The 15,590-nt window shown below is 37.4% G+C and overlaps 1 protein-coding gene across 2 annotated transcripts in view; it reads right to left on the reverse strand.

Moving 5' to 3' along the window:
• Positions 1–15,590, reverse strand: part of cntn3a.2 (contactin 3a, tandem duplicate 2) — a 91,013-nt gene that overhangs the window by 36,495 nt on the left and 38,928 nt on the right. For both annotated transcript variants that reach the window (XM_053642999.1, XM_053643000.1), the window contains 3 exons: positions 14,729–14,831; positions 12,112–12,296; positions 790–926 (listed from right to left, as the gene is read on the reverse strand). In XM_053642999.1, the coding sequence (XP_053498974.1) occupies positions 790–926; positions 12,112–12,296; positions 14,729–14,831 (425 nt within the window). The remainder of the gene's footprint in view (positions 1–789; positions 927–12,111; positions 12,297–14,728; positions 14,832–15,590) is intronic.

Consider the following 15,590-nt stretch of genomic DNA (forward strand, 5'->3'; position numbering starts at 1 on the left):
AGAGAGACACGTTAGACAGGGGTCTTGTGGAATGAAATGTTTAATAAAATGGATGTGTGGTTATGTGTGATGCTTGTCTAAATTGCTTCAGAAACGTGTCTCATGTTAATATTGATATAATGATGGACTCCAAATGCTGAAAAGCATCACCCCATGTAGCTATCTCCATGAATATAAAAAGTAAGTTGATTGAAAGCAAAGAAAAGTGAGCTGGGAGACTGAGGACATGTTCTTAACAAAAATAAGCCCATACGATTTTTTTTCCCTTTAATGCTACAGTAAAGGAGCTGTGGTATGTATGAACACCACTGTTGTCATAATCAGGAAACAGAAATAAATGCAGTAAACACACTCAGGACCAACATCAACTTTGAGAATAGATGCATTTCTAATAAGTTATAAACATAATCGGCTTATTTATGGCCCTTCAATGACTCATAAAAATGATAATTGTGACAGAAATTGAATTTGACACCTGTGTATAACAAGGCCTGCCTTAATATATACATACTTGTCGCTTGCCCTGCAGTCACTACTGTCAGAGCTGTGTTGTAACAGAAAATTAATCAACACTTTCTGACCAATAAGCACGGAAAAATTGCACAGTGCTGTAATACTCACCCTGAATTTCTGTTAATATGTAAGACACCTCATTTAATTAATATGAATGGGCAGGAATCATTTTCAATAAAATACATTTTCAATAAAAATACATCCAAATACATTTTTAGCACAAAATCAAACATGTTTGGTCACGAATAACATCACAACATTTAGTTGTTACTTTACCTCCGTGTTAAGTAGTTCTCCATTCTTTAGCCAGCTGTATGAGGGCTTGGGTTTTCCACTGGCTTTACATTCCCAAAACAGCCTTTCATCAATGGATAAGGCACTGTCATGCATGGTCTGCACCCACTGAGGCTTAGCTAGGCATCCAAACAAACAAATAAACAAATTATAACGACACATTAAGCATAAGTCTAAATATACATAAATTTTACATCTAAAGCCCTCATATAGGGATGTAGCCATTAGTACTGCAAATCATGTTCTTTTGTAGGCTGCAGACTCTGTGTCTGGCAGAAACTCACTCAAGAGTTCCCGAGCTCATTAGCTAGGCAACAGTTGTGAAATGTGTTGTACAGAAAACAAAATCAAATGTTTCACACAACAGTGGTTAACAGCAGCGCAAAGTAACCCATGCAAATGCGCATTGCGGCAAATAGGGGTTTTTATTGAAAGCAGTCTGGTTTTGAAAGTCTTACTTATAGTGTCACTCCCAAGAGTTTGATTGTGTCACATATCTAGAAACTACTGCTGTACCAGGCTATACAATCTTCTAGGAAGGACACCAGACAATCTGCCATGATCAATACTTAGTTAGGTAAAAAAAAAAAAAAGGTCTATGGCTTCCTGCAATCCCAGTGAATCATTGTGTTTCCATGTCTAAGGCAACACTTAACTAATGGATTGGCTTAGGCTACTAATATCTTTATCAGAAAAACAGAAATGTAATTTAAAAGTCAGGTTTACTTAATATTTTGAGGAACATTTACATATATACTGAATTTACACTAAATATAATTGTTTTTGGTTTTTATTTCATTATTCTAGCTACAGTCATTATTGACTGATTTCACTACTACAGTACTAGAACAAGTACTGCACAGCAATCACTGTTACTATTTTTATTTGTGTGATTTATGCCAATGCTCCTCAGGCAAAACCATTATACACATTAGAGGACTCAAAGAGCAATCTTGTGTTTCATGTCTCATAGAGAAGTATGTGGATACATTCTTATCTTCATAGAGAAAAATGTGAACAGAAGAACATGGACCAGGCCATCTTCTTCCATTGCTTCATGGTCCAGTTCTGATGCTCACGTGCCCATTGTAGGTGCTTTCAGCTGTGGAAAGGGATCAGCTGTGGAAAGGGCACTCTGAGCCGTCAAAGGCTACGCAGCCCTATACGAAGCAAGCCGCGATGTACTGTGTGTTCTGACACCTTTCTATCATAGCCAGCTTTAACATTTTCAGCAATTTGTTATATAGTGCCTCTTCTGTAGGATCAGATCAGATGGGGTAGTCTTCACTGCACACGCGCATCAATGAGCCTTTAGGTGTCCATGACCCTGTGGCCAGTTCACCGGTTGTCCTTCCTTGGACCACTTTTGGTAGGTATTAAAAGCTGCATATCAAGGACGCTCCGGACGATGTGCTGTTTTGGAGATGGTCTGATCTAGCCATCACAATTTGGCCCTTATCAGAGATCCTTCCACTTGCCCATTTTCCCTGCTTCCAACACATCAACTACGAGAACCGACTGTTCACTTGCTGCCTGATATATCCCACCCCTTGACAAGTGCCACTGTAACAAGATAATCTATGTTATTCATGTCACCTGTCAGTGGTTTTAATGTTATGGCTGATCAGTAAATACTAAGAATAGCAAGGATAACGCATACTCTGAAATACCTAATACATACCTAATATAAAACTGACTACAGCTCACATGAGCTTCATGAATCAAGTTCAATTATAATTAACAAATAAGCCAACATAGCATTAAGATTCCTTTAGCAAAAGCAACACTTTCCTATAAGGTTTTGCATCAGCAAATTAATTTGTATAGCATGCCTTTTTTATTTTAACTTTCTCTAGAGTTCAAGTGCAGAAGATTACTATTCTTTGGCCTGGCTTGGCAGAGAGTTGGCACATAGCACCGTCTACTCTGTCAGTACTGAACAGAAGCCGATTTCAGGGTCACGGCCTATCACAAGCATAGCTGACTTGGCATATGTTCCATCTAACCTTCCCAATAAGTCATATAAAAACCCAGAGGGAATCCTTAAAATAGTTGCCTTCCACTTGTGTCTGAATTCAACCATACAACTGATTTGTAAATTAAATATGTGAACAATGGCATCCTCTTTTCCCCTGGTATGGCTAATCACAATGAATCAAATTGTGAACCGCAGGGTTCCTGGCCCTGGTTCTGATAATTATCCTGGATCTTGTCCCATTTGGAACACATTTTGGCAGCAGATTTGAACATGCAATACATGTCTGTGACTGGGCTTCATTAACGCAGAATTTGTACTGTAATTAAGATAAATAAGTGATGGTGATACATTTTAGATAGTAAATGACTAAATGTCAGCACATGGAATGGAAGCACATTTAGGAGCACTTGTGTAGCACAGTGAAACATGTAGAGGGCACACAGTCATTTGATGCATCACTATTTTAGAACTAGATACCATAATGCTAAAGAATTCTTTATTAATAAAGAATTCAAGAACACAAGTTGTACTGTGGACATGACAAGTCATAATGAACCGCTACAATATCTTTCCCAGATTAATATTCTCTCTAAACCAGACAGATGGCACCATTTTCAATCTATAATTATTAATGTCTGTATTATGGCTTATATGTTTGCGGTAAAGCTGGACCATGGGTGAGTCAAAAATACATTCCTGTAGTGTTTACGCTGTGACGCTGCACTGTGCTTAACCAGTGAATCTCTTTATACAGTGCCTCTGGAAAGTATGACTTTGAGAGGTCTCACAGATAAAAGGCAGATCAGCTCAGTCATGCTGTCATGAAGGCCAAAGAAACTGCCTGTGAAGCTTCAAGTAGAATTTATGAGGAACATATTAAAACATAAGTAAAAAATTTTAACCTTCTTAGGAGCATGGTTAGATCCATTATCCATTATCCATTAACAAAGTGGAAAGAAGTATGGGACAACCCAGACACTACCAAGACTGAGTGAAGGGCAAGAAGGGCAATTGTCAATGGAGTGTCCAGGAGGCCAGCTACTAAAGGAGTTACAGAGCTCACTGGCTGAAACCTGTGCAGACCTCAACAATTTCAGAATATTTGAGAGCTTTTGTGAAAATGATTTTGTGGTCTGGTGAGACTTAAGGTGAGACATTTGGTCTAAAACCAAAGCATAATATTTGGCACAAACAAAAAACAACCCTGGTAACACCCAGGTAACACCATTCCTATGAAAAAGGTTGCTTTTCAATAAGAGGAACGGGAAAGCTTGTTACCATCACAGGCAACATAAATCCAACATGAAGACAAATACACTAATATGGCCAAAAGTTTGTGGACACCTGACCATCACACCCATATGTGGGCCTTCCCCAAACTCTTGCCACAAAGTTGGAAGCACACCGTTTTATAAAATGTCTTTGTATGCTGTAGCATTACAATTTCCAATGTCCATGCATACAAAGTGAGGTCCATGAAGACATGGTTTGACAAGGTTGATGTAGAAGAACTTGAGTGGCCTGAACATAGTCATGACCTCAACTCGACTGAACATCTTTGAGCTAAACTGGAATGCTGACTGTGTGCAAGGCCTCTTTGCCCAGTGCCATACCTCACTAATGCTCTTGTAGCTGAAGATGCAAATTCCTGCAGCCATATTCCAAAGTCTAGTGAAAATTCTTCCCAGAAGAGTGGAGGTTGTTATAAGAGCAAATGGAGGACTAAATCTGGAATGGGGTGTTCAACAAGCACATATTAATGTGATGGTCAGGTGTCCACAAACCTTTGGCGATATAGTGTATAAACAAATTTTTGATGAGTACCTGTTCTAGTAATGTGCATTTAAAGTGAAAATATATGCTCTAACAGGACAATGAGCTAAAGCACAGGGCAAAAACTACAAAGGAATGGCTTGAAAAAAAGAAGGTTTTTGTTTTGGAATGGCCGATTCAAAGCCCAGACACGACCATTTCATAAACAAGGTTGTAGAGACATCATTGAGATGTAAATTGCACACATTGTGCTGATGTATGTGTGCTATTTGGCAATATTTCACCTTTGTACCGAATAAATATCATTTGCAAATTTGAGTGAAATGCTAGCACTCTGAAACCCTGTGAAGGATATAACAATATTGATTAACCCTGACAGAGGCTTAACAAAGTGTTATCAATTGAAGAATATATATTTTAACCAATACTGAATAACAAGTAAACAAGAGCACACAGACGGCTTATGTGGGAAAAAGGAAAAAGAAACCTCTTCAGATAATTCCTGTAGATAAAAAGTATTTTGCTGACAGACAGAGCTGTCATGTCTGTGAAGAAGCACTGTACATCATGACAGGGTGTGTTATATCACATCTCTTTATCAGAACTTGCAGATTTGCTTTATTGAAGAACACAAAGAAACCAGTGACATGCCAAAGAGAGCTGTGAAGTCACTTTCACACTAGGAAGTGACAAGCCACTAATTTCATGAGTTGTTCCTTATAGGCAAGTAAAACTCTGCCATTTTTTTGTCTGCAATAGAGGGTATACACTTGACTTCACGGTAGCCGGAACTTGCCGTGGTCACGCCCACTGAGTGGCAGCATTAGTGTACAGTGTGAACTCCGTGAAAACATGCATCTAAAATGGGAAAAAGCTGTTGTGAGATCAACTGTGCTAACAGATTCAACAAGAATTCAGAGCTATCTTTTTACAGAGTGGCAAAAAACCATTCACTCCTTTTTTACTAAGTGGAGCAGTGTAAGTGTAAGTTCTTTTGGCATGTGGTATTCATGTTGTACAATGATGAATAATTTGCTACATATTTCTTTTTAAACACTGCCTATTTCAATCGATGAATAATAGAGGCTCATTCATTCTCTGACTGTGTTTTACCTTCACAAGTATATAACGTTAGTAAATGGAAGTAGTGATAGCTTCAAACATACTAGGACTAGCTAGCTTTGGGTTACAGGATAAAATTATATAATAAAATAAAGATATTTGTACATGCAACCAGAATGTTTATTGGTGCTCTTGTCACATTCATTCTCCAACAAATCCCGCCTTGAAGTAGGACCAAGCTTCAAGGCTTTTGTATGCCTTCAAGTGCACCTATTATGGTTTTTCAAATATTACCTTTCATGTAGTGTGTTATAGAACTGTTTGTGAATGTAAAAACGTCTACAAAGTTTCAAAAATCAAAGCGCATGACAATGGAGTTATTGACTCCCAGAAGAAAGAACTGATTCTGAACAGCTGAAATGAGTCGTTAGTAATTCCAGACTTACTTACTGTACTAACCTACGTAGGTTTGTAACAATAAGCCCTGCCTTTGGTCTTCATTGGCTGCTCGATGACAGCGGTAGACCAATCACAACAGACTGGGACATCTGACCAATCAGAGCAGAGTATGCTCTCTGAAAGCAGGAGTTTAGAATTAATCCTTTCGAACGGATCATTTAACGAGCTGTTTTTGACACTGGAACAAAAAGGTGATGCTGAAATTTAATTTATGAGCACATTAAAGTGGTTTTTGACCTTGGATGCATGTAAATCGATTGTATGAGACCTATAAAACAAAATTAGACACGTTTCAAATCCATAATAGGTGCAATTTCAGGCTTTGCTTAGTGTATTTCCCCGGCGTTGAAATCAGGCACATATGAATTTTGGGAAAACCAATTTCTGGCCACATGCCAATGTCTATGAACCACAGGTCTTTCGGCAAGTTGTAAGGGTCACTGTCAAGACCAACTGCCTTTAATTTAAGCTGATAATCTTTAGTTATACTCGTAGCTAACAATATATTCGTATATTTTCGATATATTCGTATAACTTGTATATTCGTAGCTTCCCCTATGAAAACCAGCCATTTTGCTGAATGTTTTGCGATTCAGTCCGGCCGAGGGGGGCGTGTTCCGGCAGGAAAGTGACATCAATGCATACCCTCTATTGAAACGGTAGAAGCCATAATATACATAGGATACATATCGTATCTACCGCTGCAATACATTTGTTTCAGACAGATTTAATACACTCATCAGTCACTTTAACAGGAACACCTACACACCTGCTCATTCATGCAGTTATCTAATCAGCCAACCCTGTGGCAGAATCACAATGCATAACTTCATGAGGTCAAGAGCTTCAGATAATGTTCACATCAAACATAAGAATGAGAATAAAGGTGTGATCTCTGTGACTTCAACTGTGACATGGGTCTTGGCACCAGAAGGGCTGGTTTGAATTTTTCAGAAACTGCTGATCTCCTGGAATTTTCACATACAACAGTCTCTATTTTCTACTGTCCTTACACAGAATTGTGCAAAAAACATCCGGTGTGTGGAGGATTTGCAGGCTGAAACACCTTGTTGATCAGAGAGATCAGAAGAGAATGACCAGACTGGTCTGAGCTGACAGGAAGTCTGTACTAACTTAAATAAGCACTCTTTATAATTGTGGTGAGCAGAAAAGCATTTCAGAAGGCACAACACAGCAACCCATGAGGAGACTCACCACAGTTTTAAAGAGTGATTATATGAGTTACTATATCCTTCCTGGCAGCTTGAACCATTATGTCCATTTTCACTTATCAACAAGCGTTTCCATCCTCAAAACTCTTGCTCACTCATTGTTTTTTTGTTTTTCTCACCATTGTGTGTAAGGTCTAGAGATTGTGTGAAAATTCCAGGAGATCAGCATTTTCTGAAATACTCAAACCAGCCCATCTGGCACTAACATCCATGCCACAATCAGAGTCACAGAGGTCACACTTTTTCTTCATTCTCATATTTGATTTGAACATTAACTGAAGCGCTTGACCTGCTGCCCCGTGATAGGCTGATTAGATAACTGCATGACTGTGCAAGTAAGCGTGTGTTCCTAATAAAGTGGATGGTGAGTGTATAATGAATAAAATAAAACTGTGTTTTGTCTGCACTGACAGTGGGTCAAAACAGTATGCGCAGGGCATCCAGGATGCTCAGGGCATACTAGTTGTTGTGTACACTTCAAAGGCAGACTATTCAAAAGCCTAGAGACAAACTCAAAAAAGACAAAAGAAAGAATACCGAGGAACTCTACTACTGTGGTATTTTTCCTCTCACTTCTATTCCAGATTCAAATTCCCGCTTACTGTGTTAGCATTGGTTAGTACCCTGATACTACGCAAATGTCATGGCGTGCATAAATTACGTCTCAACAACATATGTAAGATACATCTTGTCTGCTAATAGAAAAGACATCAGCACAAAGCCTTTTATTATCTTCTACTCGCTCTCCAGTTATCCTTGAAATGATCTGTAATTTAAGACTCATCCCATCCTGTTGACCTTTGAATTTTTAAAAAAATCAAATCTCCACACTCTCTGCAACTTTTCTCCTGTAATTAATCAACATAACCTACTTTTCTTGGGACCTCACTTAGCGGGGTAGCACACAAATTAATATATATCCATAAAGCTTTTTAAAGCTATAAAAAGCATCTTATTAAGATCATGCATTAACAGTGGTCAAAACAATGTTGAGCTAACTTATTCCCAAACTGGCTGCTACATTGTTAGGTAATAATTTGTGCATATCATGCCGCCATTGATGTGTGTATTACTGGGTAATTTTTACTCACAAGCACTCCATAGATTGGAGCATTAAGAACCCAGACTGTGAAAAATAGAGAGGAATATCCAGCAAAATAGATTCTGTCAGAATACTGTTGCTTTGAATGGTATTTTATATTTCATAGACAGCATGAGAACTTGTGAACTGGATTTGCAGCATAAGAATGTGTGAGCGTTACAAAAGTGCAAGGAGCTGTGAATTAAGTGATACCTGAAGACACCTCATTCCATGCAGGTTTCATTTCAATTGAGAACTAACTTGCCGGCTGAGACATGTTGTAGTTTTTAAGTAACAGCCAACTTAATTAACAGCTAACTTAATTAACAGCTAATTTATTAACAGCTAACTTAATTAAAAGCTAATTTATTAACAGCTAATTTATTAACAGCTAACCTAATTAAAAGTGAACTTAATTGAATTAATAACTGTTAAATTATTTCTGGAGTCATTTTAATATCTATATTTTTTTCATATGTGAAACAGTGAGTGTGGAGATAAGAACATTCAGATAGCTGAATGCTAGCTTATCTCCCAAGTTGTTTGTGTGAGTTGAAGAGAATGATGAACTTGACCAGCGGATCGAGACAGATCAATGATACCTCCTGAAGAAGTGAATACCTTCGAGATGGATCATACCTCAGGAAGATGCAAATATCTCAAGGCGGACTTATCATTCCTTAGATCATGCTTTAAGCCAGCGCTTTCATTGGGACTTCCTTAACGTTTTTGAAACCTGCCTGCAAGCTAAAACATATACCGTTCACCAAAGAATGTACATGAAACCGAGAGTAAGATGGAATCATATGTATGAACATATAATCAATCAGAATATTAGACAAAAGAATCTGTCTGTTCTTTTGATCATGTGTTATTCTTGGATTGTTTTCCCCCCTCCTTGTTATACTTTCTCTCTGTATGTGCACATGCTTGTGTGCATGTATACTTGTATATCTTTCTTTCTGTCCCGCCATCCATTTCTCTACATATGCAGTATTTCCCAGATGAGAACCATTGTGATTGACGTCACTACTCTGTCACCCCTTGGCCCTCACTTTGGCAGACCTTGTTTATGTTTGTGTTATGTGTTATGCTATCTTTGAAAACTTGTACCATGAAGCCAGTTAAGCTGGCTAGCCAGGTAAATTTCAGTTTAGTTTGTGCCAGCCCTGAGTTTTAGGTACCATGAAAGTGGCTTGGCTTTTACCAGTGTTCATCCCCATAGTAACTTATGCTCCACGGCTAATCTGCTCTGGGGCAGGTAATGTTCTGGGTAAGAGAACTCAAAGCCAACTTGGACCAATCAGCTGTGAGCAAAAGTGACATATAAGTGACGCAACTAATTCAACTCCCCAGCACAAATTGTAAGAAGAGCACTTTGCAGAGAAACATTTAAATAAAACAATTTACATTTATATTAAATGAATTTACATGAAATATGTTGGGGTTATAAATTTTCAATCCATTTATTCTCATTGTGAGCCTATAGAAGTAAACTTACACATTTACACAATCAGCAATATTCCTGAGCTTTGGAAGCCACAATGGTGTTGCTTTTAGTGGTTAGTGTAGGTATAAACTCCTCATATTTCCACAAAATAATTTCTTGCTTTTCAACCAGAAGTATACACATCTGGTTTTTTTTCCGATGTTGAACACTATTGGCTGTTCAGTGCCGACGTCAAACGCTTGTGCACACGCTTGTGGACTAATCACAGCTTAAAGATCAAAGCCTGTGTTGACAGAGTATGTTGATAACCAGTGTCATGGTACCAATAAAGCCTGATTGAATTTGTTTGGTTTTATCAACTCGAAACTAATCCCAAAGCCCTGAGTTTGTTCAACTTGCTTCATGGTACAGACCCCTTGTCATTTTGAGCTATATATCAAACCCTGTTTATACCAGCACTAGGCTAGCCTTAGGAACGATGTACTTGTTCTACAGGTTATAGATGTTAGACATATGTAAAGTGGAGCTTCAGCTTATTGTACAGGTGACATCAGACATTTGTATTTTTCTGCACCTTTATAAATACTGGAATATTGTAGTTGTCCAGTGACTGTAGGGGGGAGTTCCTTTTATCCTTTTTTTGGGATAGAAGCACGAAGAAACAGAAGAAACTATATTTTCTATTGTTTTGGTTCTGGCAAGGGAAGGTAGATTTTTGAAAAATTGGAGCTAGATGTCTTTTGTTTTATTTTGGCCACACTCACCCTGACACTTAAAGTATTTCTCATTAACAAATGTTTTCTTTTCAATACATTTACTTCAAAACAACTAAACTGGTATCTGGTGTCTTGACTTGTGTTACGACCCTTGCTACCTTCTGACATCTACTTTGAAGTTCACTTGATTTCTTATGCAGAAACAAAAAAGGTTCACCTACTCTATGAAAAGCTGCGCTGAGTGTGAATTCTTACCTTTCATCTTTGAAGTGGAAAAAGAAAATTGGAGCACAGCCATCTACTATGTGTTGTTTTATATATAACACTTTTCAATATATCGTTTTGTTTAACAAATAAAATATATATAATAAGTAATAAGTCAATCTGCTAGGCTGCAAAGGTGAAAATCTTAAAAAAAAAAAGAAAAGAAAAAACATCTTTAAAGTTATACCAGAATTACTGTGAAGTAATTTATATTTCCCTTATATATAACCCTGTTTTCCAGGTGAAGAGGCACATATTTGCCCTACATTACATTTCAGGATGTAAGAGAAGTTCAGCAGTTGTCCCAGGGAAGCTTTTTAATAAAGAATTAATTTCATATTAAGAACCTATTTGTATCCCATTTGTCCTCAACTAAATCTTGACCTTCCAGACATGGCGATTGTGTGGAGTTGGCCGTGGACCAACCAAAAGTGTGGAATGAAGTGTCTACAGGCTGCAAGGGCAATGAATGTGAGTGCAGGCCTTAGCCATTCTATTGAGATGTAATTAATTTGATTATCAACCAAAAAAAGGTTCCTGTTTGCCACCTTTCTGAATTCCCCAACACGCTAAAAGTTGTTTCCATCAACATTTAACACCAATGACACTTGTTACTGCACACAATGCTGTGCTGCCAACACCAATTAAACAAGGTTCATTTTTTTTGTTCTCAGCCATGTAGTCATGGAAACTATATAAGGCTTATGGCAGAATAGAAAAGCACTGAATGGAAAATAATTGGAAAAACTCCAATGAAATGGCAAAACCTTTTCTGCTCTAAGATAATGATGAGAATTGGGAATAATGGGAGCGATGACACAAAGTTGTCTTGCTTTGGAGTCCCAAGCTCAGAATGAAAACAAGCATGAGACAAGTTCAACTTGTAAATCTAAATGTTTTTGTTGTACTCTATATTGGTGTAAGTGTATGTCTTTCAGTTCCAGACCATTGGCACATGCCTTGTGCACATCTCTTGCTGCTGACTGGATGATTAGGGTTTCTATTTCTATTTAATGAGGTGACAGACTGTGCAGAACATAGTCCTTGAAATAGTATGTTTGTTTCTCTTGATTTGCATAGTTTAGGTAGCAAAACTGCCTTCAATGTTGTCTGATCTAGACGGGGTCAGTCAGATCAGTTTTCAGTAGAAAAAAAACATTAATGAATGTGATTTAATGGGATAAATCACACACACACACACACACACACACACACACACACACACACAAACACGCACACACACACACACACACACACACACACACACAAACAAACAACCAGAACCTTACCATGGAAGGAGAGTCGTCCTTTCACAGTGTTCCTGCCCATCTTGTTCTCTGCCACACACTCGTAACCACCCGCATCCTCTTGCTGGAAACTGGGAATCTCCAGAACGACATTAGAGTTCTTCATCTTCACTTTGTTGGGAAAGGGAACTCCATTAGCCCTTCTCCATGTTATTTCAGGCACTGGACTGAGTAAAATACAACTCCAGTCAATTCCACTATTATTGGCATGCTACCAAAGCCACATTATTTGCAGCGTTGCATTTAGTATATTGTGTAACCTCCCACTACCATCATAAGAGTACTGAGTCTGCTCCTATAATGCTTGATGAGATCAGAGAATACAGAGCAAAGAATCAAGTCTAAATACAGGATCTCTCCAGATCCCCTCTCTAGGTTTCTAGCTCCTGTCTCATGGACCCCTTCAGCTCGACCCGCAGGTTTTCTAGACAAAAGCTTGATTCTGTAGTTATTGGACCATTTTTTCTGTGGGTTTGACATATGTCTTTGATCACTGTCAAGCTGGAAGATCCAACCACAACCCAGTGGAAGCCAGATTTTGATTTAAAGTTTCCTCATACTTCATGAAGTCTATGTTGTCATGTATCGTAACAAGGGTCCCAGGGCCTTTGGAGGAAAAACAGCACCACAACATCACAGATTCCCCACCATACTTAATATTGGAGATTAGATTCTTTTCTGTATAATCAACCTTCTTCTTATGCCAAACCCATATTGTATTGCCACATCTGACCACAGAACCTGGTTCCATTGTCTAGCGCAGTGGTTCTCAAACTTTTTTAGCACAAGGCCCCCCTTTTGTAGGGTGCTAGAGTCTTAAAATTTTCACACTGGGCTGTTCTATATTAACTTTCTTAGCTAAGAGACTATGTTCTTTATCTAAAAACTTATCCATTTTAAGTAGTCTTAAGTTTTATCAGTGTGTGGCTAACAGTACTGTACACTAGTATATCAACAGATGTCTATGTTTGGTGAAGTTTCAGCTTAATGTGCTTTGTATAATTGATTTAATTTATAATTATTTCTAATTTTTATGTACATCATAGTTCAAAGGTTGACAATCCTGACTTACATATAGGTAGAATTAATTTAAAAAATAATAATTTCTATGCGCATTACATTTTTGTTTAGATAAAAGAAAAGCATTTCTTCTGGCACATGTTCTAAATAGTTGTTGGCATGTTGGCATCTAATCCTACACAGTCTTTTTTTTAATTGTAGCATATGATGTAAGCTTAGGGGAGATATAAATGCCTCCCCCCAAATAAGAAACAATTGGTCTAAATAAAAAAAAATAATAATAATAATCGGGTCAATTAAAATGTCTGACTTTTGAAAAAAAAAAAAAGGCATATGAGAAGTGATGAGTAAATTATTGGGAATGCTAAAACATCAACATTTAGGCAAGACTTGTTTGATATAGATTTTCCCTGCTCACAATATACCATTAAAAAATTCATGACATAAAAAAATATAAACAATTTAATAATAAAAAAACTTAATTTTGTCCTTTTTCCCTTTCCGACAGAGACTAACTGATGCTAAATATACTTGTTGAATGTTAGCTAAGTTAAACATACATTGATAGTTTGTATTTCTCTTTAATGAGCACCAAACATTCTCCATTTACCATGGCAGAGAGCGAGAGCATTTGAGATAGAGAGCAGAGGGTGGGTTAGTTAATATCGTAGAGTTTAACACCTGTGCAAATCATTCCAGATTCATATGATGACTGTCTAATCTCCCATTTTATTAGCATATTTCTGAGTGATAACTCATACTAGCCTACTCTCATGTTAAACTGCGGAGCTCCTGGTAAAATAATCAGAGCACACATTACTGGATATTGTGACAATCTAATATTGTGTATAGATGATTAAATCACTATAATCGCACAATCCTAATTTAGACTTTTACAAGCATGATAATTTATGTTGTCAATGTTTATTTAGTGTGTAATCACAGTGTGTTGTGTGTTTAGATCTGTTATGCCAGGTGACAAGTGATAAAGCGGTGCAACAAGTCATAAATAAGTGAAGTTGCTTTTAAGTGATGCTTCAGTAAGCAGGAGACTCATTTAGCAAATAAGGTTGCTCTTGATTCCTTCTGCCCTTATTTCCTTCCCTTGCATCCTGTCAAATATTGAACATTTCCAAACATTAAAAGAGTTCAATAAAATGTCAAATAATTTAATAAAGAACTGAGGAATACCATGCATGGTTTAAAAAAATAGTAAGAGTACTTAATAAAAGAGTAGAGTGCCATGCAGAGGGGGTTCCCTGTAAAAGAACCGTGAGCACTTAATTAACCCCTAAAAAGCTAACCCCCACATTATTTAAAAAATAAATACAAAAATAAAATAAAAACTGAATCTGGCTCTTACACTTCTACTCTGTGCACTTTGCTTCTCTAGAACTCAATTATAAATCTTGTATGGTAGCACTACTTGTATTGTTCTCTGCTTGATATATCGCTTTGCTTGTATTTCCTCATTTGTAAGTTGCTTTGGATAAAAGCATCTGCTAAATGAATAAATGTAAATGTAAAAGAAGAACAGAGACAGGCATAGACTGAAAAACTACTGAGGAGCTGTACTTACTTCCCCAGAGCAAAACATTCCAGTATCACAATGGAGCCCTTGGCAGCTGGAACCATGTCAGGGAAATGAACTTCAATTTTAGGCTCATATTCACCCATCACACCTATGAGACAGAAAAGCAAAAAGAGCTTGTTTACCCTTTGCTAAGATAAGATTATTTAAGTCTGAGCACAAAAGAATTAAATTTAAAAAAAGATTGACAAAAAAAAACAAAAACAATTTAGAACGTATTTGAAGTTAACACAGTGTTGCGCCATGCCGAGTTTGCTTTTGCACTGTTGGGGAATATTTCATTTAGCCACTGGCAAGGTTTGTTTGATTTGAAGGCAACAGTGTGGGATTTTTCATAGAGAGCAAGCAGAACTTTACCAAAGCCCCCCAAAATACGAAATATAATAAAATAATGGATACCTTGAAGATCTGCACTTCCCAAAAAAGTTTATGCTCAAGTCACATGCTCGAGTCTGTGGATAATCTGCTTATCCCAGGATTCTTATTTATCTTTATTTACTATATGCTCATACTGAACGTCATTTCAACACAATTAGTACCGGTTGCCTATACTCTTCTACACCTGTATACTTTAATGATTTATAATCCTACTATTTGGTGTCAACCAGAACAGGATGAGCTTCCTTTGAATCTGGCTCCTCTCAAGGTTTCTCAGAGACATTTTCCTTGACCCTGTCACCTCTGGCTTGCTATTTAGGGAAATATAAATCTACATCTGAATTTCTGTAAAGCTGCTTTGTGACTATATGAATTGTTAAAAGCACTATACATGTGCAATTGAACTGAAATAAATGTGTGCAACCATGGTAACATAATCTTCAAAGCAAGTCGTAGCTTAACAAATGTTTTG

This window comes from Ictalurus furcatus, chromosome 15 (genome assembly GCF_023375685.1).
Source record: "Ictalurus furcatus strain D&B chromosome 15, Billie_1.0, whole genome shotgun sequence".
NCBI lineage: Eukaryota > Metazoa > Chordata > Actinopteri > Siluriformes > Ictaluridae > Ictalurus > Ictalurus furcatus.